General features: G+C 37.3%; 3 protein-coding genes across 8 annotated transcripts in view; 2 read left to right on the top strand and 1 right to left on the bottom strand.

Moving 5' to 3' along the window:
- Positions 1–16,236, bottom strand: part of Wbp2 (WW domain binding protein 2) — a 19,576-nt gene extending 3,340 nt beyond the window's left edge. Inside the window, exons 1-5 of one of the 3 annotated variants that reach the window (XM_022847114.2) lie at positions 6,469–6,912; positions 4,277–4,387; positions 2,633–2,735; positions 2,326–2,450; positions 396–1,029 (exon numbers count right to left, since the gene is read on the bottom strand). In XM_022847114.2, coding sequence (XP_022702849.1) covers positions 678–1,029; positions 2,326–2,450; positions 2,633–2,735; positions 4,277–4,387; positions 6,469–6,524 — 747 coding nt within the window. In that variant the 5' untranslated portion in view covers positions 6,525–6,912 and the 3' untranslated portion in view covers positions 396–677. Of the gene's footprint in view, positions 1–395; positions 1,030–2,325; positions 2,451–2,632; positions 2,736–4,276; positions 4,388–6,468; positions 6,913–16,111 lie in introns of those variants that run through there. The other 2 variants (XM_086971607.1, XM_022847113.2) reach the window with 2 other exon arrangements.
- fzy (cell division cycle 20 protein fzy) lies at positions 7,063–13,844 on the top strand. Of its 3 annotated transcripts, none has more exons than XR_002685084.2 (11): positions 7,063–7,290; positions 8,177–8,365; positions 8,717–8,857; positions 9,145–9,275; positions 9,428–9,567; positions 10,050–10,167; positions 10,405–10,573; positions 10,993–11,129; positions 11,498–11,795; positions 12,255–12,448; positions 12,961–13,844. XR_002685084.2 is itself a non-coding variant. In XM_022847108.2 (10 exons), exons 1-10 carry the CDS (start codon positions 7,214–7,216, stop codon positions 12,367–12,369), a joined length of 1,515 nt encoding a protein of 504 aa, XP_022702843.1. In that variant the 5' UTR covers positions 7,063–7,213; the 3' UTR covers positions 12,370–13,844. The 3 variants fall into 3 exon arrangements, 1 of the variants encoding a protein (XP_022702843.1); XR_002685083.2 differs by having other exon boundaries at positions 12,255–12,558; XM_022847108.2 differs by having other exon boundaries at positions 12,255–13,844.
- LOC111268247 (uncharacterized) lies at positions 14,413–23,474 on the top strand. Of its 2 annotated transcripts, XM_086971605.1 has the most exons (9): positions 14,427–14,709; positions 15,014–15,086; positions 15,733–15,836; positions 16,114–16,218; positions 19,761–19,863; positions 20,265–20,387; positions 20,650–20,789; positions 22,850–22,942; positions 23,391–23,474. In XM_086971605.1, exons 1-9 carry the CDS (start codon positions 14,660–14,662, stop codon positions 23,443–23,445), a joined length of 846 nt encoding a protein of 281 aa, XP_086827731.1. In that variant the 5' UTR covers positions 14,427–14,659; the 3' UTR covers positions 23,446–23,474. The 2 variants fall into 2 exon arrangements, with proteins under 2 accessions (XP_086827732.1, XP_086827731.1); XM_086971606.1 differs by lacking the exons at positions 22,850–22,942; positions 23,391–23,474 and adding an exon at positions 22,576–22,826 and having other exon boundaries at positions 14,413–14,709.
- Positions 23,475–24,481: the final 1,007 nt, after the last annotated feature.

Genomic DNA, 24,481 nt, shown 5'->3' with positions numbered 1-24,481 from the left:
GCCTAGTAGGTTAACCACGCTTAAGGTAATTTTCGAAAATGGACATCCAGGGTTTATGAAATCTAAGAGCAATTCTTTAAGCGTTCATTTTTCCGTTTAAGTCAATGACATGCTAAATTGTCAGGAGAGTTGGCAAAAACCAGTCCTGTATAAATGTGCTCCAGCAGTGAAAAGAAAAATTGAAAAATCTTCAGCGGAAGACCGCTTGTTAAAAAAGTCGTTGACTTGCGCAAATAATTAGTAAATAGTTGTTATAGCATCTTGAAACGGGGCTCTAATACATTTAGTTTAGGTATAATTAATACCAATTAAGGGTACTCTAAGGTGACAGCTTTAAACAATCTAGTTTAGAAAAACTAGTAGTTTTCAGTTGGAAAATCGTTTCATGTAGTGACCTGTGGGTGGTGAAGAGGTCAAACGACGGGTGACGATCTGTCGTTACGGTAGATAGTAATTTCCGTCACTACGAAAAACGAACCCTTAGATATTACAGACTTAAGATGGCGAAGTTGAGAGCAGTCTGTTGTATTGCCTCTAATTAATTTTGTTCGTGGCTGTTCGTGGGCCAGGAGTTCTGTATAAGATAAGTCAACATTTATAGATCTGGGAATTTTGGTTAAATATTGTTGCCGTTTTTCTCTCGTAGCCACACGATCCAGTTGTTTATAATCCGTGGTTTAGTGATAACAGCATCTGTGGTTGGAAATGTAGCCCGGATAGGGCCGCGTCGGGTGAAGCGGGGGCATCCCAGGGTGAGACGCGGTCGTTCCATAATTATATGCCATGGGATAGATGTTATGGGAAGAATACGAGTGTGGTGGATACATCCCCGGGTGTGAATACATTCCCCCAGCGTGTGGGAGCGCCTGAGGGCGCCCCCCTTGATTAGAGCGGCGTCCACTATGATTCGAATTTTGACTGTCAGGTTTAGCATGAGGTACAACGACATAGAACGCACGAGCAGCGAACGCAGGCCCTCCTGTTCCGAGACACCATTTCTCTATGACCGTACACAGCAGGCCGTCAGACCTTTTTCCAATGCAGAGATAGATGAAAATAAGAAAGAGCAGAAACGTGAGAGTCAGTGCTTACTTCACGTACCCCTACAAATCGCTACCAGCTGAAAAATGCCTATTTGACTTAAGCATAAATGGCAACTTTCGTGTAAATCAAAATATTTATATTCTTGTATTTACGTTCATATCGCAGATTAACAAAGTGTACTTAATTAACTGAAAGCGATGCCACACATTCAGTTTGGCTTCCAAAAATAGTTGGCAGCAGCAGAGACATCCGCTGTCTGAAAAAACCATGGTCAGTGCATTTAGCTCGTACCATAAAATTTTTAATCCATCAGCAATAAAAATCGCGTAATATGGGAAACGGCAAAGCACCTTGGATATCACCGTTAAGTAGGAAGGCTAATATTTTATTCGCAATATTTTAGATAAACGGCGTTCAGTGGTCGTTTAACTAGGTATATTCAAGAAACGTTTCAAAGGTCCTAGTACACAATACTATGTTATACCTAGATAACAAAGAAAGCTTCATATGGGGAAATAAACATCTCATCTCACAACCTTACTTAGCAGTCCTATAAAAACGACTAAGATTCGGTCATTGCATAAATCTCCAATCGAATTCGACGAATCGCTGAACAAAAAATTGGAAATATAAGAGTTCTATAATAAAAAAAAATTAAGAATGAAAAGTTGTGTTCAAAACAATGTAATTCATAAAGAATACAATTTAATATTGATATATATGTATACATATGTATATATAATTCAATGAAAACCTTTGATCGCAGATAAAGATTTTGAAGGCTTTGAAAGCCGAGTAGATATAGAAAAATCAACGTATATAAGATATAGAAAAATAAAAAAGTACGTCAAAATCTCAAGGAAATGTTCGCCTTCTTGACAAACATCAGGTGAACTGTGGATGAGCAAGACTCACTAACGCTTATCTTAACATACTGCAGTTGTTGGCTGTTACAATCAGCTGAAATATTAAAATTCAAAACGTTTCTAAAGGTCTCAAGTAAGGCAATACACCGGGCGTTTAATATTACACTTACTTGGTAAGTAAAATCCAAGATTCGTTTAGAATACGGCAGTTAATTTGAAAGCACAAAGTATCTTACCCCAAAACATGCGGAGTATGCATACTTATTTACGTCGCAAAGTCAGTTCCGTGTAATTTTATATTAATATTTTTTTAATGATCGCGTCCATTTTGTTGTTTTTCCACGGATGTACGAACGCGTGCCATAGAAGACAGGCGACAGTTCTAAGGTATAAAAAATGGGAAGGAGAAATTTACCTGGACGTAGCTTGTACAGCAGCTATTAAGGCTTGTCCATATTCGATAGCTCCGCCATCCTTGAAGGTTAATTTGAAATTCGCCGCGCCAGTCCAATTACCTCCAGGTTCTGCCTTAACTTTACCCTGTTTGCATCGAAACAATGATATGGGTCGTTAGCACTTTTTTCTTGGCCACCAAAGTGCTGGATAGGTGATCAGATCAGATCTGTAACAGTATACTTCATTGGGTAACGTTTATAATATGTTTCTATGAAGCAAAATTACATAAGAATTCAGTATACAGAATTTTCACTAATTTGACTTACCTTGATGTAGTTGGCTCCAAATACCGGCTGTTCGAGTCCAAGGTCGTGAATTGTGTAGAATGGGAACGAGAATGAAACAAGGCCTTTCGAATCATCATTAGATCTGAAAAACAATAGTTAGAAAAACAGAAATAGAGAAAAGAGTATAAGAAAAAAAAAGACGAATAAATAGAAAATAAAGTAAAATTGAGTAGCTCTTAATGAGATCATTAATATCTCAGATAAATGACACCAACTTACCGTACAGGCGCAAGATCAAAGCCATATTGCAAGTCGAAAATATTTGCCGTTAGGTTTTAAATATGTAATGAGTAATGTAACTGTCTCATTTTCTTTTTCTTTTTTTGCAAGTTTGAGATAAAACATTATTTGCAATGGTTTCTTCCACATAAATTGGCGATAACTGTCTGAATTCAGGTCGTCTCCTCTCGTTCAGCTTTTCAATTATAAAAAGGCTGTTCCAATAGAGTATTTACTTTCTCGAGTCTCCCATAGAAAACTCCACAGAAAGGAATTAAGAAAACGTACAAACAATGTTGCACTGAAACTGATATTTTCCTCGTACTCCCCTTTTAATAACCTCATCGCTTCGAGTGAGCAATGGCAAGTGTCACCGTTTCATTGGAACCACTTAGGGTTACGCTGCTTTGCTTTCAGAATGTCTTCGGAGCAAAAACTCTTAACAGTTTAAAACAGGTGAATCAAACCTTTTTTCTCATAAATGGTATCATGATTTTTGTATACCCATATGCAACACTTCCACTTGTGCATTCGTTTAATCAAAAAGAGATTTTAACCAGCCAGTAAAATTTCTTGACTAAAAAAATATTTTCATCATTGAATGTCGAAAACCACGCAAAACGTTTTTTGCGTTTTTTCAGACTTGAGCTCACGGGTTGTCGAATGAACTAGGACCAAGTATCAAAATGCTTGTATAGCACAGAAGGTCGTATGGCACAAGAAACCCAGTTGGTCCAACCGGTATTCGAAATAACATTTTGTGCAAGCAATTGCATTAACAGCTTCCGCGCACACTCTCGTGATTGCGTAAATTGCTACGTAACAGGTAACAATTTAGTCAATTGAAATTACAAAGTACGACGCAAAAAAATTGGAATGTAAATCATGTTTGTCGAAAAGTTTTATAAACTTAAAAATCATAAGAAAACGGTATTCGTTCTCAATTCTTATGAACAGTATCTCGTTTACATCGGCGGCTTTGTGTAAAAGTCCGAGCTAGAACAAGTATGGATAATGTAACACAAAGTATGGATAATGTGGGTAATGATGTAATAATGATATGGGTAATGAACTCTTACACAGAGTTTATTACCCATATCCATAATAACTCCTATTTGATGGGAGATATTATTGATATGTAAAATAAGAACAATCCAATTATCCTGGGGACATCTCACAAACAGACCAAATGTGAATTGTAAACAGTTTATTTTTATCTCTAGCTGATATGCTCTTTTAGTCCTATAGTATTATTATTATTAGAGTTTTACAGTAATCATTAGACATTACTTATCAAACGTCAGAATTAACGATCCTAATTATGTAATTATCCTCCATTCAATTGATTTTTTACATTAGTTTTTAATTAACAATTAGCAATTCATATAGTTCGAAATAGGTTACCTGAAGATCATTCGGTGAGTAGTCAGGTAGATACGCCCTTTCCTGGTTCCTTTCATCAGCGGTTCTACGCACTCAAACGACAGAGTCACCCCATCGCAGTAAAGCAAAATACTGCAAATAAGGTTTGATTGATAAACATTTAACAAACAGTAACTGATATTATTGATAATATAAATGGTTTAGGTTATGTGGGTAAAGAGATACAAAGGTTTACTACGCGTACTGCTAATAAGATAGCTCATCTTTTATCTTTTAGATCTCGTTTAACCGACCTTGACTAATTACTTTTTGCTTTATTCGAGCAACTTGTTGATTAAACAGGATACTGGATGGCATGTGCTCCAATAAACACAAATGTATAATTCAGAGCAAACGCGTTATACCTGAGTAGAGGTTCGTCTTTTCTATGTTACCGTCCACCATGTCTAAGGTAAAAAAAAACTTTTAGAAATTAAGTAAATGGTCTATATTTAGTATATAATCTAAGACTGTATTCCAGCTATTAATAGAAATTAAAATCGTATATAAAATAATGAACTCATTTTGCGTATGTCATCGTCAACATACGAATATTATGGGTAACGTAATCATACTTCTCTTAAAACTTCAAATACACCTATTTAATTATGATTGGGTAATTCAGTTAATCTCCTCAAGATCGCGTAAGTACCAACGAAACAATGTTTAACATCAGTGTATTGCACTGAGATTGATCGCTGATTGATATGCAGCAATTTTCACAAATAACTGTGACCTGATTACGTTATGACCAACAGAAATGCTTTGTTTTTGGGAGAAATTAAAGCATTTTGAAACCATCGGTTTTCTTACTCAATTCGGACAGTCAAAAATTACATTATGTGAAATAAAATACTGTACATGTTTCTGCAGACTTTGTATACTCTTTGATGATTTAGCGAGAGCATCATAGGAATAAGCGAAAACAAACAATTAGGGCACGAAAATAAGCAGAATCAAGGTACGACTTACGCTGGGATAATTCAAGTATCTGTTGTATTTAGTCGTTGCAATAAAATAACGTGTACTTCCGTAAATACATATATATGATTGATAAAAAATAGGTCAACCCATATCTACTGAGATACCTAATTTTTTTCTGCACAGCTGTATATGTAGATCAACTGATCATTGTTTATTATTTTATACTGAGAATGAAAAATTTGCATTGTATGAGTTGCTGTTATATTTTTGCAACGATTTGATACCTGTTTATTATTTTATAATGCTACAACTGTCGTGTCGTGTGTCGATTTCATTTCATCGATTTCTGAAATCGCCCTGTACCTCAAATTATTTTTGTATTTTGATCAGTCTTATGTGCTGTAGGTTGTTAATGCTTTCCTCTTACGGACAACCATTCCACCGTAAGGGTAAGCATACAACCTGATTTAGAACACAAACGTAACAATACATATTGTAGCAGGTCTCTTTTCCTGTAAAATGGGAAACTGGCTAGAATGTGGACTAACACCACAAAAATCGATGATGCTGTATCTATCCGCTTATTCACCAGCAATGGAAGACCAATCAACAGGTTTTCGAGAACAATCGCTGTGTTATATACGAACGCATGCATTTTATATTCACGGTGTCTGTCATTCTAGCTTACGTTTTGCTCCGCTGACCGTTTGAATCGTTAACGAGTCACGCGTGACTCGCAGATAACAAAGACAATGATGACACTACAGCAGAGACTGTCAAGCTGAAACTAACACAGCCTTATGGCTACCATTATATATACGCATATACACACACAGCTAAGATCTTGTCGTAAAATTCACCTACCGAAGACGCAGACGTACGATGTTTAACAGCTAACAACGGGATACAGTTCAAATGTGTAATCTAGAGCTAAATTGGAAGAGCACTAATAAACGCTAAAAAGCAAGTATATATGACATCCATGTTTTCTTCGTTTGACAAGATGTACATCTGTCGCTATTTTTTTGCGTCGCAACATCACACAGATTATATTTGCGTAGGTTTAACTGAAATTTACGATTGTGGTTATTGTGATTAGTAACCGTATTCTTATAATATTCTTGAGCGAACGAAAAATTCACCGCAAAATTTCAGAACAACTCTGCATTTAATAAAACTGGAACGATAGACTACTTCGCCTTCATTTAGTTCCCAATTAAGTTTTAATTAGAAGTCTAAACTGGACTTACAATTCGCCTGCATATAGCAGCACGCCATTGGCTGCGTGCGAGGTATTTAGGCTCATATTTGGGCTGTCACCTCGGTTCTAGCTTGTCCAAGAGGTCCTTACAGGTCTTTCGTCACCCTTAACAGTTATCACCACGATCCAGTTGCACCGATTTATTGAAATCCGAAACGTTCTCAATTCATTCAAGAAATTCAGAGCAATTACGGCACAGTGTAACGATACAACAAACAAACCTAGGAATTTTCTGGACGTATTGTTACTGCGAGCTAGCCAGTGATATACGCCACTATTTATGATGCACAACTGCTCGCACAGTTCTGTTCGCAGCTACGTCCTATTACAGCTGCTGGTACATCGACAACTGGATCGTTTTTTTCGAATAACGTGAAAAGTGCTGCGAATTGGCTTAGCGCACCCGCCGTCTTTTTGCTGGCTGTAGAGTGCCACATTCGGATCACATTTGTACCACCAACAGCATTAAGAATAAGCACCACAACCGATACTAATATATAGCAGCTGTCGACGGTATGGTTCAAAGCTGGCGGCTTTGCGCCAACTTAGCGGGAAAAACTGGTTAGAGGGATTTAAAGTCGTTTCGAAGCGGCAGCGCTCGAACTGTGAGCGAGATCTCGTGCGACTTTTTTTCATTGCAACAAATCACAGTACTTGTAGTTGGGTTTAGGTGATAACAGTCAGAAAACAAAAGTAAACAATTATTAAGTGAACATTGATTTTGTAGAATTACTATGTCGCACTTTAGTCTTGAACGTCAAATTAGTCAGGCGACAAAAATGGACGACAAATTGCAGGGCCCATTGCCAAGGTAAATTTTACATTTATGTTCATTGTGCAAGTCATATGCTCAAACCCGATAATTGTGCTCTGTTAGAATTATGAGGATTGCAATAAATATACTACACTTGCACTATATCTACGAATCCTCACAACTGTGTTTAACCTATGCCATTCTACTTCCTACAGGTCTCAACCAATATTTTAGCTGTTTTGCTGAAAGGCTATGTGATGTATATGATCGCGTTTGTTGCGTAAAGATAAACTCCTCTCAAGTGGTGGTGTTCTGTATCCTATGGTGCAAAAAAAGAACTTTGTGAAATACGAACTCTATGTTAAACGGCTCTGTTCCGTTCTGTTCTCAAGTACAAAAGTACGATTCCGTCTTTCTTTTTAGGTATTTTGAGTTTTAATCAAACATTTATTTTTGCGAGTAGGATTAGTAAAAGGTAAATATCCATCATGCTGGAATAAATTACTAAAGTTATTGGGAATGTTCATTATGACGATGAGAAAGTAAAAAAATGTCTTGAACCTAATGAATAAACGATAGATGTAATGAGTCAGTTAAAACTGAGGATGCCAAATTACTGATGATGTCGTATTGTCAAAAATTTAATTAACCACGCCGACATATTACTAAAAGAAAACCGTTTAGCCATTGTTACTGTATTGCTTTGGTGATATTATAACATTTACAACCCATGCTCTATTTCATTTTTCATTCGTATGTGTATGCGGCTATGTACGGGTTGTGTCCCATAAAATTTACTCCTCATTAACCATGTTTATTTTAGTCATTTACTTAACCCGCCTATAATTGCGTAATGGTCCTGTTAGGATTAGTATAGAAAATAAATAAGTTGTTTTTTTTGCATTTTTAAAATGTGTGTTCGTTACTTCCTTGTTAATTTCAGATGGAAGCGAAAGGCGTTAGAAAACAGCAATTTGTCGCTAAATTCGTCAACAATGAACACTATACCAGCACCGGGTGCTTTGAATCAGAGCATTACAGGCGCTGCCCAAGGTTTGACTGTACAGACATCGGGTCCAGGTTCTTTGACCAAGGCCAAGAAGAAGACTCCTCTGAAAAATGAAGGCGATCGGTAGGGTTAATCACTATGATACGCTGTTCTACATAGCAGAATAGAAATAGTACACGAGATGTGTTTTCTACAGTATTGATCTAGGTTTTGTACAGCGTAAGGTTCAATTGTTTTTTTTTATTTCTTTTTTTTTACATTTTGCCTTTACAAGTTGCCTTTGGCTAGTAAAAGAATTCATCATATCGCAGCTGAGATACTCGATTGTGCTTTGATTCTGATTTTTTTGCGGAGCATGTATACATATCTTTTATTAAAGATCCTGCAGCATTGCTGTTACTAGAACCAAGTAAGGAGCTGTGTTTGTTATTTTATCGACACATTTCTTAACTATCCTCCTGTTTCTTTCTAAAGCATGCTACCTAATCGACGAGCAATGGACTTTGATAAAGCGAAATTTGCTCTGTCAAATAAAGAAAATTCCGACGAGTATTCAAAAGCTCTTGAACAACAGATAAACGTCGATCTCAGTAACTACAGGATTCTCGCTTACAGGTACGTGTCCAGCGTTATTGAAACCTGTGTATGCATGCTTAGACAACAGGAGTAACTGTTGTAATCCACTTGAATTAACTTATAACGTTTTAAGTTCAAAAAAAGCACAAACTTTCGGACCACTTCATACGACTCATCGTGCTATGAATTAAATGAGCGAAATATGGGCTAGTATATATACAGATCTTCTTTGTGGTGCATTCGGAAGCCAACTTATGAAGCTATTGCGAGAGAGAGAATATTCGAAAAGCATGTTTCCAAATCGCTAATGTTCGAATTCGTATCAGGGACAAACCTCCATCAGCCGCTACTGCCAGTGGACCGAACCGCATTCTGTATTCGTCGAGTAAGACCCAGTCCGCTGTCAAAAGCCACCGGTACATCCCGTCAAGACCTGACAAAATCCTTGATGCCCCAGGTTTGTGCAATTAAAAGTGTATAATGTTAATTGAATTCTTAATGCTATCACCTTATACATTTTGGTTGCATTGGTATAAGCTTAATGCAAAGTTTTAAGGTGCGTGATGTTCGCATTTTCACAAAACTTTCCTGTATTTCATTATCTTATAGGTATTGTCGACGATTTTTACCTCAACCTTCTTGATTGGAGTGCTCGTAATGCGGTTGCTGTTGGATTAGGCGCAAACCTGTTTATATGGAATGCACAAACTGGTAGTATTGAGCATCTCATCGAACTATCTAACCAACAGGTAATAAGTACTAAATAAATAAGAAATAATTATTATTTCTTTGTATTCCAATTAGAGGACAGTTATTTACAGATAGACACAACATTCCTGCTTTGTCTTAATTTGTACAAACTTTGCGTGTATGTCTTCGGTTTTTAAATCCAGAATGAGAAATTTAGCAGTTCTGACTCTGCGGCCGGAGTTACAAAGACCTGGGTGATCTTCGGGTTCGACACGACATCTCATTCGACATTAAATGTCTTTGTTCAATGTATTTGTAATAAAGACATAGTCGTATTATTTTTCGAGTTGTGCGCAAACATTTTTGACGGAATGACTGCTGCTTCCCTTTATCTCGTGTAAATGGTTGTGTCTCCATGCATTAGTTTTGAACGAGTTGACCACTTTTCAATACACAGGATTATTGCTTCTACGTATAATTTGATTAACAGGCGATTTTCTGGGTTTCGGACGACCGTTATCTTTTCATACGATTGTTATAGGACTATATATCAGCTGTACAGTTTTCGCAGGACGGATTTTATCTTGCGGTTGGGCTCTCGTCGAATTCTGTTGAAATTTGGGACATCGAAGCAAAACGCCTACTTAGAACACTTAATGGTAATTATATGAATTCGACTTTATTAGAACCTGTATGAACTTATACGTTTCTCGATATACCTGATGGTTGAGTCCATGAGGCTGAGTAGTCACCAAAGTGCGAAACACGAGCGATATAACTTTTCTGCTGCAGGTCTACTACGAAGTGCATTGACAAACATGTAAATCTGGCTGAATAGAGCCTCTGCAGTTAGAGCCAAACTCACCTGTTTATGTTGTCGTTACTGTTGCTTCAAGGCCATACGAATCGGGTTGGTTCGATATCATGGAATTCGTACATTTGCTCCTCCGGAGCGAGAAGTGGAGTGATTATGCACTCCGACGTGCGAGTGGCCGAACATCAGCAAGGCTCGGTTTCCGCGCATCTCGAAGAGATTTGCGGCCTCAGGTGGAGTCCCGATGGAAAGTAAGTTTTTTTTTAATATTTTTTTTTTATATATTTCTATATTTAGATTGCCGCATCATGTCTGCATTTTAAGGGCAACATGGAGATAATGTCATGAGCATTGGCTGTGCATATTGGAACAAATTAGGATTCTTCATATAAAAAATAAGCTTATTTTGGGTATCGAGGCAGCAGAATGAGCAGTATGTCTGAGTACACGCCCCATCAAGTTACTTTCCTCTTAAACAGAGTAGCCCATGTAGTTCATTGCGCAGAAACTATAGTAGCAAGTAAATTAGCCTTTCTTACTAATAAATACAAGAGCACAAGTGCCATGAGTATAATCATGCTTTTTCCGTAACAATTCCGTTCCCACAAGACCAGTGTTTGCAATTCGAATATATTTACATTAACGTTCGTATTTCGTTTAAACTTATTAGATATTTGGCATCCGGTGGAAACGATAATCAACTTCACTTCTGGCCACAGGGGACTTCCGGAAGACTGAGACCCGTTCACACGTTTACGGACCACATGGCTGGTATTAAAGCCATCTCCTGGTGTCCCTTCCAACGAAGTATGCATCTCTTACAAAATGTTTGGTTAAAATTTCTTAGCTTTACGGGAAGGACGTACATTTCTTTAACGTAGGCGGCATGTCGGTGTTCTCCACGTGTTTATACAGTAGTAAAGCCTGTTTTGGGTTTTCGGTAGAATGTAAAGGCCTGTATAAGTCTGTTACGCTGAATAAGTTACTTTGTAGTTGATACGTCTGTTTTGATTTATCACAGATGCAGCAACTTTATAAATGCCTCGAAGGCTGTAACAATTAAGTGGTTTGGTTCAATATTACGCTCCATAAACATGGAGAATTAAACGAACCAATTTAAGAGTGTCATTCGCTTATATGATGAAACCAATGATTTTGCGATTGCTGATTGCAAGGTTTGGTGGCTAGTGGTGGAGGGACTGCGGATCGTACGATTCGCCTTTGGAACGTGGCAACAGGATCAATGCTGTCATGCACCGACACAAAGTCGCAGGTTTGTGGACTACTTTGGAGCGAAGAGTATCGTGAGCTCGTATCGGCTCACGGCTACTCCAACTATGAGGTCAACCTGTGGAAGTACCCTAATATGGCTAAGATCGGTGAACTGCGCGGCCACACTGCTCGGATCTTAAACATAGCACTTTCGCCTGACGGTAGTACCGTAATGACTGCTTCAGGAGATGAAACATTACGGTAACAAATTGATTCGTTAATTTGCCTATTTCGATGTCGTAGTGTGTATGTTTAAGTATGGCTCACATACACAATTATGGTATTTATTTGTTACACGTCATCGCTGCACTGAAAATATGCCTAGTGGAACCACCATAAGGAATGAATCAGAAATGGATACGCATTCTTTTTATTAAAAGACGGAAGACCCATCAGTAAATTAGTGCAGCCCACCCTATATCAGTTTCTCTTACTCACCATTGTTTATAAATGGAAGAATTTGTATCACAAAAATTTCATTAGATTATATACAATAATGCGTAGGCTGTGCTTCGAATGAGAAAAATCATAGAGCTTTAAATCGGAACCAACATGTTCTACAGAGATTCTATAGATCAGCTAATGAATAATGTTACAAGATAGGAAAATTCTTCATAATACGGTAATATCCTGTCACGCTTTTTTCCAACACTCCCTTAGGTCTTGGTCGCTTTTTGCGCCCGGTAAAAGCGGCAAGAAGAAGACTACCACAATCAACGGAAGTGGTGCAGCCAGTGTTAAGGATACGAGCAGCCAGCTTTATAATCTGAGATGATAAAATACGTGAAGAGATAATGGGACCGATAACCACACCAATGATTGCGATAATCGTATCTGCCACTTTCAAAAACAAGGTCAACGATTTTACCTCAGTGGTTTTAAAATGGGCAAGCCTGTCTTAAATTTGTCACGTGACTAGATTTTCACAGGACGATTTTTACAAAGCGAGTACCAGAAGAAAATGGTAATCTAAAACTGGTTCAACAGAACTTGCTGTTATCAAAAATATTGTACATGTTCTCGAGCAAATGACCTTCGTTCTCCATTTTTAAGATTGTCTTAAATGCATCGAATTCAGTGCTTCATAAGAGCTAAACATATAATTTTCTGAATTATTTTGTATAACCCTAATTCTAGTTTTTCCCTTAAATTTATTTGGTAGCATCATTCGCTGGTAACGTAATTTGTTTAGCTCAAAACATACTTTTTGCATGTGAGATCAAATCTTTTTGTGTTCATCAATAACGAACCTTGTGTACATAAGTGTGTAATAGTAAAAATATTAATTACCGCCCGTACTTAGATTTAATCTATAGATATCATTTGGAAGAGACCTGTCGGAAAAAATCATTCCTACCCATTGCAGGTAATTGCTGCGAACTGTTCACATAATGGTAAATTCACAACTCATCTCTACACAAATAATGGACTGTCATGTGGGTGATTAGATAGTAAAATGTATAACAAACATTTGAATGCAGTAGTGATAATCAAAAAGCTGCAAGCGATTCCCAGTCCAATTCCATTCAGCACCACTAACGCTACAGGTAGAAAAACGTAATAAATGTGACTGTTCAAATCTCAACGAACGAAAGTGTTTCGATGAAACCTTTATGTAGGCTCTAGCTATACTAGACAATGGTCATACTTCATCATAAATATATGTATTACGTAGTATTCAGGAGCTGATTAGCGTATAATTATTGAAGCCAAATGCTAGACCATTCCTAGGAATACTTGAGCCAAGGATCAGTGTTTAATACATACACGGGCGTTATAACTGTTTCTGTCGTCATCGTCAACGATATTTCTGGGAACGAAGGATTGTACTTCTATGACACTAGACATTCTGACCAATTGTAGCTAGGCTTTATGTATATTTACGTAATAAGAATGGGTTTAGAATTAGCAAATGTAGACAACTTCTCGACTTAGAATGGAGATAGAAGATAGAAATAAAGAAAAAAAACACCGAAATAAGCACTTCTGTCAAAATGGACTTCGTCGGAGCACTGTGCACAAGTCCCAAAAATGCTTGAATGCCGTTCTAGAAAACTGAGGCGAATTGACCTAACATCGAAGTGTTGTCTAGTTTTTTTTTTTACTATTACATATGCGGTTTGTGGTCTAAGCTTTTTAAATTTTTTTAAATATGAAGGAAAGGTGTTTTTCTTTAAACACAGTTATGTATTTCTTTATACATAATAAATATTCATCTGCTACTGTAGAACAATTACCTACTAGACAAAATCTGAGCTAGTCTTTTTTTAGAACTGATTTAAATGTTACAAACTATGTGTATTATACATACTATATATAATGATTTACCATATTGAACACTCCTCAATTAGTGGTACAAGATGTGTTCAATGCGTCGTCGATAGCAGAGTTTAAATCAGCCACCCCTGATTTGTCTAGTATTTAGTACACTTGTAAGCTTTGCATATTCTACATATATATATGTCTAAGCTTTTCGTTAACGTTGTTCCATCCCCTTTTAATTATCTGTGATACGTTGTTGACACATCCAGCGATTAAGAGAGAGGAGTAAGGCCTATATTGTCAAACCTAGCTAATATCGTTTCAATGTGTGAATATGAAAATGCTTCCTTCGACGATAGCCTTTGGCAATGTTGTGCCGATATTGTGTGCTTTATGATGTTTGGAACTATGAGTTCATTCTTAATAACTAGTACAGAAAGGCTATTGTCTCTAGATTCTGTAACATTTGCAGTCATGTCGGCAGACAGTGATCAGATATCTGTGGGAAGGAAATTAAAAGGTCAGCGCGACTTTAGTTGTTGATGTTATTAGGGATTTCCTTGTTTTCGCTTCTGGTTTAACAGGAATCTTACTGTCTTTTGTCACGAGTTCATTTATTACATGCCACCAGCAAAATTCTATTACCTTTCGAATTCTGGGCCGGATAATGACATTAATTAGTGCAGAGCATTTGAGGCTTATTGTATTATTGAAGATTAACTCGTTTCAGCAATGACTCCATTTGTCTTGTTTCGTTGCTAAATACAAACCACATAGCGACAAGCCTTGAGCGACATTGAATCATGCTGCCTTGTCTTTTGTCCATGACAACGGACAATGGCATAGACAACGCGTAAGATGAGTCACTATAGTTTCGCTTTGCTTGTCCTACTAATGATGATACTCGTGTAAACTTGGAACCTTAGCAATGTGCTAGCGACATACCTATTAGAAGTGCGTGCTTGAATTATTGTAACTATTTTCTTTTGAGCATGATAGGACTCACGATTATAGTTGGTGACGGAAACTCACGGAACATCTAATCAAAAATTAAGTGTGACGTTTGAGAAATAATAAGTACTATATTGGTTGTTCTTATCATTGTGGGCTGATGCATTCACTGCTACCTTTGAAATGCTTCGATTACGCTGGGGAAGCTACGAGGTAAATTCGTGGAAGAAAAACCTCCCTTTTGAGTCGTATGTTTTCATCAATACAAAACTTTACCAGGTAAATTCTGATTTTTTTTTATTTGTATGTAAACTTAGTTTTTAGTTCAGCTAAATTGGAAGTTATTCAAAAGTCGAGCAATTGAGTACTGTGCATATTGGCATTTAAGGTTTATCGAAAGGTGTATGAACGTTCACTGTCGATGCTTTAGCTGAAGTGAAACCCTTATTCTTAAATCAAACACGTCGAATCGATTGGGGGATACTAGTTTTTGCTACGAGTAACGAAAACTGACCTTTATTTCAAACATTTTTATGGAAAGTAATCCTGCTCTACCAGAATTCGATTGTGCAGGCTCTCAGTTAGTGTAACTACGTATAACCTAGGCTTTACGGTGAAAATGCTAATTATACTAACCAATATACAACAGCCGTCGTAACGCCAGGGCTGAAAGTTGTGCTTATATTAATTTATATTCCACGCACACATGAAGCTATATTTTTCGACTGCCACTTTTGATGTCTAATGAGTGTTCTGTGGAACAGACGCTAATTATAGCTTTTCCGGTTTGCTTGATATTTTAGTTAGTGCTATATATTACGCTAAGGCAACCTACGTCAACGTAAGCTCTAAACGAATCGAGTCAGAATTTTCCAACTAGTCAAGTATTACAGTTTTAAGTTTCTCTACCAATGTATTTTTACAGCTCAATCGACGCAACTTACAACAAGTCGCTTGGCCGGAGGTCGAGTCGTTAATGCTAAACGAAACTATTGCACACGTGATTCCTTTATGTCATCGCTTACAAAGGTACCGTGGCGTGCGATTCCGTGTTTACAGAGTTTTAAGTAGTTTCTCTGTTTACTTCCAAATATAAAATAGAAATTGCCGAATAGTGCTATGTAAAGTAAGTTATAATGTTGCTTAGATTTTTCGCTTTTATGAAAGCTGTTATCGACGTCAAAACTATTTAGCTAAAATATTCATTTTGACTAATACACAATGTAGCACATACCATAGCTTCTTCAACCCCAGGTGCCGCTGGTAGAGTATGCATAAAAAAAATAAGTGGCATAACTACTTACAGATTTCTGACTGTATCGAAGATTGGAGATCTTGTTGATCTACTCGTTATTCACCATCGCGGGCGCTGTCATGTTGTTCGGGACTTCCGGGTCGACATGCTCATTCGGCAAGTTGCAGTCTGACTAACGCACCATTTACGTCGTTATAGTTTTTACCGTTTCAGAGGTTACTTGAACAAAATGACAAATCTGCTTTTCGCTTTTTCACATTAGCTTAGATGTCCAGAAGCGTCAATAAATGGAACACATTTTGATATAAAGCCTATATATATCTTGATATCTAACTCCGAAGTACCAGACTGACCAATAAGTCGCTGCTTTGGCCTTCTTTACGCGAGCGAACGGTTGTTCACAATTTCGTATATATACAGTTTTATCTGACTCTCCTCAAGTGCTAAGGATTATTGCTGTAGACGGTCGGTGTTCTCCGTCGTTCTATAGTCATAACTGGCAAAAGGAAACCATGTGTTTAAAACCGCCGTGTTTAAAACTTTTTGCCTCACTCGTTAAGCCAGTTCTTTGATGTTGGGACCTGTCACCCAAAAATATTACGATGTGGGGAAATATGATAACATCACCAGGCATTTTTGTGTAATATTTAGCAAAAAAGTTTAAGGCCAAAATTCATGTGGTCTTAGACTTTTTCATGGAGAGCTCATGGGATCCAAGAGGCATAACCGTTTATTCCAGTGTTCATTATGCGAATTTTCCGTAGGTCAGCGCAATTGTCCGGACGCCTCCTCTTAAATGAAATACTTACGCAGACTTTTTAACTCAAAGAAAGATAGAAGCTAACGTCTTATCTTACCCATTGGCGGTACCCTTGCATGCCATTAGAGACATCTAATCTTACCTCGACCTTGAAACGGATCGGCATACAGTCATTGTCGTATTTTTACTTCAATTACTAATACGTCTCAAAAATTTCCGTTAAGACAAATAGGTCGACGTCACAATGAACATTTAAACAGCCCTTTTCGAAGGAAATCTATAAGGGACAGGGTTCACGACGTGAACGTAGCCTTCCGATTCTTCATACACGCGTGTCTTACAATACGAGCGGCGTAAAAATAAAGAACTCTTTTTTTAAACCCAGAAAACGTACTTTGGCTCCGCGAGGTCCAGCGGGGAATTTGGCCAGTCCCACACAATATCTCCTACATCTAACACAATCGCCACACTGTGAACACTATTATGTCGTTAATTCCAAAACGTTCTGACATAACGTAGCTTCTGCAGAGTAAGTACTAGGAGAAATTATGTCCAAATTATTGGCCGGTCTATTTTTTGATGAATGGCGCAGTCCATTGACAACAACAAAGCGCCTTATAGGCAGCGCTAAGATCAACGTTGACGGCGTGCGTGCATCCCTCTTTTGTCTAACATAAGACAAAGATTGACAATGACGACACCCTTGATATACAGTGCATTAGCTGCGAATTCTGGTGCTACTGAAATCGCTATTCCAATATCATCACTACGGGTCATAGGGGTTCCTACAGGACAACTAAACAATCCCAGATAACAAGATAGCCGAGCATTCTATTGAATACTCATTGAATAACAAATTACGCTCAAGAAGGCAACTTATTTTGCTTTTCTCATCGATGACCTCCCCAACCGTATACAGAGCTGCGACTTCATTGTAAAGATAATCTATATGCAGACGACCTCACAAATCACAGCAGTAAGCACTATCTCAACAGTCTGATACTTCTATCAGTATACTATTCAATCGAGCAGATTGGACTCGATGTGAACAAACAAAAGACGAAGGAAATAGAAATCAAAATAGGATGTAGACTAGCTGAGAACGACATACTGCGATTACTACTGTCGCAACAAATCGACAAAAGCTGTAACTGTTCTTTTTTGATTTTGTGCCAGTATTAATCAAGATGAATCATACCTAATTTTTATGACGGTGTTCAGCTACTGCGGATAGAACAATTAGCGCCTCGGAGGTAGCAATCTTGATAAAGCGGCTTTTTCACAGGAGTTTTGAGTTTATATTCATAGGCGTATATGTTGTCTGTGCCCTTTTGTTCGTCAAATAACTCAAGATGCAATTTCATCTCAATCATACGTCATACTCCCATGTAATACAAGTAAATGGAGAAGGATTTGATAATGTTGATTGACGCAGATTTCGACACGGCAGACTGCGTCATGGAGGATGGAAACAAAGACATGTTTCTAGTTATTTTGGCGTACCCTTCATTTTGTGTTATTTTCTTGCAGAAAAAGTCTGATAAACAAAGAATTGAGTTTGACCGATTAACAGCTATCTTGCAGTATGAAACATATATATATATATATATTCGATGGTATATGAAACATCGTGTTCCAATTTTTGAGGGTCGAATGAACATATCTACTTGGAACACGATGTTTCATATACCATCGAAAATATGTTTAGCTTCTTTTAACACATTTGTGGTAATTGATACATGTTCTAGTGATACTACATTTACTTTCGTATTTTTCGCTGATTATTAGATGTGCCGAGAAATTTTAGTAAACCAAGTGCAGTCCTATTATAGACCAGATACCATTAATCCTTCTTAAGAAAGCTGTTTCCTCACTATTTTAAGAATCTGTGTGAACGGTAGACATAAGAAGATTAAACGTAAGAAATATCATCGAGAGAAAATTACCTGTTGTTCATACTATATACATACTATGTTCCATATAATGAAAGAGCGACTTGTTTGTTTCATAATAATGTAAAAGATCGTTTGTTAAGAATCGTTGAGGCCAAAAATGTGACTTGACCCTTAATAGCGTGGCTTTTGAATGAGACGGTGTACTAATCCGTGACTGCTAGAATGTAGTGATTGGATTCTCGTATGTAACCGTAATTCTCGTATTGTATTTTTAAACGTTACGTAATTTGGTTTCTAGGGTGCGCCTAACGAAGACACCTAGAGTATTTTTGATAAAATGGCATCTCTGGATGATGTCTCTAGGGGTTATAGGGTGTTAGTTTAATACTCATCATACCCTAGAAAAGGACTTTTGGGATTAAAACTGGTGATTTCTTTTCAATTTTTCTGGAATTCCTGTGGGTTTCTGTTTCGGCCCTGTTATCTTCTCTGTGGATTTTGAACCTCCCTTTGTCAGTGTTTTCAGCGGTCTTCAGTAAAGTTTTCACCAAGAAGAATTAATCATTGAGCATGGATGTTCAGTAATAAAGGATATTTTTGTTTCTAAACTGATCTTTCTTTGATTATACCTAAATGGCTTATAGTTTTAGATGTATGTATTTACTGCATTTCATCTACAGTGGTGCGTAATGTGAAAGTTGACTAATTTTTAGATTTCGTCTAGGTTTCGGCCAGCTAAATAGCATCTAGCAACCTAATAAATGAATCCCTTGCATAATGGTACAGGAGTCCTGTTTGCTGCTATACTCGATAGCTTTTCTACCTAGTATTACGATAAGCACAGGTCTCGAATGATCTCCGAAGATGTGCTCACACGCCTTGCTCGCATATAGAAGATCAACTGCACAGAGGTTTCTGGATTACTAAAGAGTTCAAATGACATCAATATTTTTTTATTATTTATCTATTCTTATTGTAATAAAAAACTAAAGTATTTTTCCATCCAGAAGCATGACATCGTTAATGTGTCCTGTAAATTATAGGCAATTAATTATCTCTCGCTGCGGTCGCGTATTTCGGATCGAACCATCGATGAAATTTCCTCTGCGGGAACTTTCAATGACGATACCTAAATCTATATTTAAGGTAATACACTCTTTTCATGAATGTAGCGACTCTATTCACAACATAAGTTAATCGAGGAAGCCTATGCTTTTAGAGAAAAAATACAAAATAAAGAAGCGATAATCACCGAACAGAAATTTTGTTGTATTCTATTGCAATGCGCAAAGCATTTTTGTTGTTCAATTTATTTAACAAAAACATTAAAAATACTTAAGGCAAACCAGTATTAACAAGCAATGCAAAGTTTTAATGGATGTTCTGCACAGGATGAAATATGTTCAAAACTTGTCCCGTCATAGATTTGGGTCATAGATGGGTCTGAAGAAACTATTTGTAATAATCTGTGGAGGTTTGAATATTCTTATTTTTCGCTAGTTTCCTTAACTGTGAATAGTCAGAAGCAGTAACAGTCATAATTACAGGTGTATGATGTTTTTGAAGAATGCCAGGCTGTACTTGGAAAAACTGCGGAACACCTTGCTGTAAAACTTGTTTTCACAAAAGGCAATCAGGTCGTCGATGATGAACGAATCCTTAAACAGTTGGTAAGAGCATGTGTAATTTTAATATTTTAACCCGCTCTCGAAGATTTTCTTTTTTTTATACTAATACAACATGTAGAACCTGGTTAGTTGGTGATAAATGGTTATGGAGCAGGGGCGTCCTATAAAAAAACGTAGTTTGCAATATGATATTTGGGTACCCGAAATTTTAAATTAGAGATGGTAACGAACAGCAATAACGATATATTTGCATAACTTATTTTCTCATTGCCAATTATTCACATCGCATTTTGCTAATTATAAGGCCCGCGAAAGCGGAGGTCGTTCCATGGTGCAACGAGACAAATACCTTTATCTGAACAACAACAAGATTACGGCATTCACCATCCGAGGAGGCTCCGAACCTGTAATCAACGCAGAAACCTTACTTCGCGTAGATCCGAGGTAAGGGAGCTTTTTTTTATATTACAGTGAGATTTAAAGAGAACTACTTCAAAATCCTTCAAGGAAAATGTTTTTCTTTATAAAAATGAAAACTGCGTACCATATGGGCCAAATCAAATGAAATTTACATAGTAGTGAGAATATCATCAAGTTCTACCAGAGCTTACCGATGCTGATTCTCATTGCTAAGCCGAAACGTATTATGGGGCAACAAGCTCTTAGCATCATACAGTCGCTGAGGTGCCTTTATAAGTCCTTATATATATTATATTTACATCATAAAATTACGTCACGCCTCTTTAGCTGGACGTCGCAGTCTCGCAGTCAATAGCTTTTGTACTTCGCATCTTTGTCGATTTTCTTGGAATATCCTTTTGCGTCCAACTTGTAATATTCGTTATTACTGGCTCGGATGTCATGATACGACTGAGGTGTACCGCTTCATGCGTCTGGTTCCGTCGGCAACGTCCGAAAGAGGAAGCAAACAGCCTTCTTTGTTTCGGTGAGTGGCCCTCATTATCAAGTCCGTCCAACCTTCCGTCCTTAAAATATTAGCCTAACAAAGAATGAAAGGTTTTTGGCTTTTTGCTATCCAGTTGCATAATCTTGATGGCAGGTTGTTAATACCAAAGCCTCAGCTAAGCATAGAGGCACTAAGCGCCCTTCTCGGATCTAATTGCTGAAATTCGGCCGCTCCATGTGTGAATCCGTCCATTTTTCTCGCACTCTGAAGTATGCTCACTAAGTGACACCACGTAGAGTGTCCGAACGACATTGCCACTTCGCTCTTTCATACCGATCTGCAATTTTGCTTTGATGGCGCACGATGCTCCTAAAAGACCGAACTTATATACCGGCTTTCTTAAAATTCACTCTTGAGTATCGCTCCTTGACCTGTCTTCTCGTGTGCAATAATAGCAACAGTATGTATTTCTTTTCTGACATGATAACGAATGTCACTGCGCTCCTGTGTCAAAGCCTCTACCTATAAGGCTTTGTTTTTGTAGGAGTAACGAAGTTATAGAAACGCGCTGACTTTGCCATCTTTTCGATGTTCTTTGAGGAAACCTCGTGTCCGATCTTTAGGCTTCATTTATTTTTCAAAGCCTGCGTCATTTGCACAAAGTGCCTGAGCATTTTGTTTTTCTATTTTTAGCAGCAATAGAAGGGTCTTTCTGGCAAGTTTAGCTCTTCGGGAACATGGTCACAAAACTTCCGTGAGGCCCTCCCATGTCTCTAGGCCTTCAATCTGAGAATCGAATCATATTAGGGTGTCTCATACAAGTGCTTACGAACTTTGAAAACAATCTCGTCATGTGGACATTTTGGAGAGCCGCTCAGACCCTGTAACCTGTTGCTTAGGCTCCGTTGAATGTTAATCAAAGGCGAATTTCGGTGAAGCTCGTCACCATAACATGAAAGGCAGGAACTCAAGCTGCTTACTTTGCGTATTGTGTAACCATTAACCTGTATTTATTGTCAAAATTATATTATAGTTTAGCTTATTACGTGGCCTACGAATAGCCATAGGTTTTTCTTTAAACATATGTGAAAAGTGTTATGGCAACTGAAGCAAAAGTGATAAAGTGATAAAATTACATTCATTTAGACGATATATCTACACATACTATCCGCATAGATTTTTTTCTTTTGATACGTTAAGGTTTAAAGATTTAAAAACGATTGTTTACGAAGTTCAACGATTTAGAAACAACTGTTAAAATGCGTTCTTTTATAATAAAAATCACAACGTTTATTTTACTGGTCCCCTTTCTTGTATCTTCAGATGCTCTATGTTCACATCGGTGGGAAATGGCTTTTCTTTTCCATCTAACCAGCTAACCAGGCAATTAATACTGGAAATCTTATAATGAGATGTTTATATAAAAAATAAGGATCTACAAAATGAGATTTTTTACGTATGTGAGCAAATTTACTATATTCATCCTTGTAGATCGGTTAAACGACCACAAAATATTTGCTGAAGTCTTCCCTTTATGTGTGCACATAAAAATACAAATAAATTGTAATCTCGTATGTCATTTTTGTGATGATTGAAGGCAAGGTATGATGCAGGACTTCGTCAGAGTCTTCAACCCAAACAGCGATCTTTTTTTAGTTGTAGAGTGCGACGGCGTTCAAGAGGTTGACAGGTAAATCTTGAATTTATCAAATAACCTTTGCATTGATTAAGTTTGACGAGTTGTACTCATTTTGAAAGGCCTCGACTTTTTATTTTTGATTTAGATGTGTCTCTAGATTCAAACTGTACATGGGTCTCCCTTATTTTCGACGTACTTTGCCCAACTGAAGTGCAGGGAAAGTACGTCTTAGTTGCGTTATCAATAAAAGCTTAATATGTTTAGGGGCGATTTAAGAACAGTAATCACTACGTAATTTTGCCATCCGACGACAGAGCGTGCACGATCTTGCATGACTGTACCGACAGTCCTACAGTATTCATTTAACCTGTAATATATATATCATACCACCATGGTAATATGCGTTACTTGTACAGGGGCTTGCACGGACCTTACGCAGTTTTTTTAGAACAGGCATTATAATTTGTGTACCATATGTTCACCATGTTTCAATCTTTAGGTATGATCGTGCGAAGGCGAGTTGGGTTCGGATGAATATTATCAACCTTGAATAAAACAATTCCAAGTAAGCCTCCATAATGAAGACTTGTGTAGTTGACTAACCTAGAGTATCAAACCAAATTGATATCGGTAGTATTTTTTAATCTTCACATCACACCTCCATAGGGCTGCAGGTAAGGGTTCTGTTATAGCCTACGATATGTTGCTTAAGCATGTTCATACTTTACCATACAATACAGAACAACAAAAAATATGGAAACGATAGGCACGTATTTATTAACCTATTAGTTAGTAATGCATAATGTAGTAATTACAATATTAAGGAAGAATACTTCGTGAAAAATCGGGGCCTTTTAGGCCAACCTACTTTTTGAATCAATTTAGAGTAGAGAGAGAGAGAGAGACATCAAATGTTATAAAATGCATATATATATATATATAAGCAAAACTCAATTCATTGCTATTAAATCAATAAACGCATAAATAAATCAATAAACCTTGTTAAATTAATCGCGTAGCCTAAATAAGAGCTAAAATAAAAAAGTTTGTTTACTTAATCACATGCTTTAAAGCTAAAAGTTGCGCGCTGGGAAGCAAAAGCCCATAATGGTTAGTTTAAATAGAGAGCTTCTAAAGTATGGTTGTTTTATCTGCATCTATAACCAGCAAGATATAAGAGATAGGCTTTGCAGAGCATAATTACTAGAGCATAATAACACAAGTTCTTTATTATATAGCAAGATTGTTACTTTTAGGATGCAGTGGTATGCGCATTTATTTCCCTAGATCAAATGGTGGCAAACCATAGACTTCTCAATTAATATATATTTTATAATAACATAGCGCAACTAAAATATCACGTATGACTTAAGTAGTGAAGACCTGATGACCAGTGGTGGAACTAGGTATCTGGGTCATTCGCCCAGAAGACTGAGCTTAATTTGCATCAGTTGTCATCGGACAACTATTCTATTTTATAATACGTTTAATAATACAGGTCGGATATGGGACCAGATGACTCTGAAGGAGAAAGACAGATGTTTAAATCCGGATGTTTTGGCTATTTATTCATCAGCTAGATAAAAACTG

The sequence above is a fragment of the Varroa jacobsoni genome, unplaced genomic scaffold, assembly GCF_002532875.2.
Source record: "Varroa jacobsoni isolate VJ856 unplaced genomic scaffold, vjacob_1.0 scaffold_1268, whole genome shotgun sequence".
NCBI lineage: Eukaryota > Metazoa > Arthropoda > Arachnida > Mesostigmata > Varroidae > Varroa > Varroa jacobsoni.
The sequence above is the reverse complement of the archived record's forward strand: the minus strand, read 5'-3'. Positions and strand labels throughout refer to the sequence as shown.

Bases quoted from the DNA above. Each gene is read 5' to 3' on its own strand.
- fzy (XM_022847108.2), top strand. From the start codon at position 7,214: ATGTCGCACTTTAGTCTTGAACGTCAAATTAGTCAGGCGACAAAAATG. The intron at 8,366-8,716 runs GTAGGGTTAATC...TTCTTTCTAAAG, and splicing joins CTGAAAAATGAAGGCGATCG to CATGCTACCTAATCGACGAG. The intron at 8,858-9,144 runs GTACGTGTCCAG...AATTCGTATCAG, and splicing joins TACAGGATTCTCGCTTACAG to GGACAAACCTCCATCAGCCG.
- LOC111268247 (XM_086971605.1), top strand. From the start codon at position 14,660: ATGCTGCCTTGTCTTTTGTCCATGACAACGGACAATGGCATAGACAAC. The intron at 14,710-15,013 runs GTAAGATGAGTC...ACGCTGGGGAAG, and splicing joins GACAATGGCATAGACAACGC to CTACGAGGTAAATTCGTGGA. The intron at 20,790-22,849 runs GTAAGGGAGCTT...TGATGATTGAAG, and splicing joins TTACTTCGCGTAGATCCGAG to GCAAGGTATGATGCAGGACT.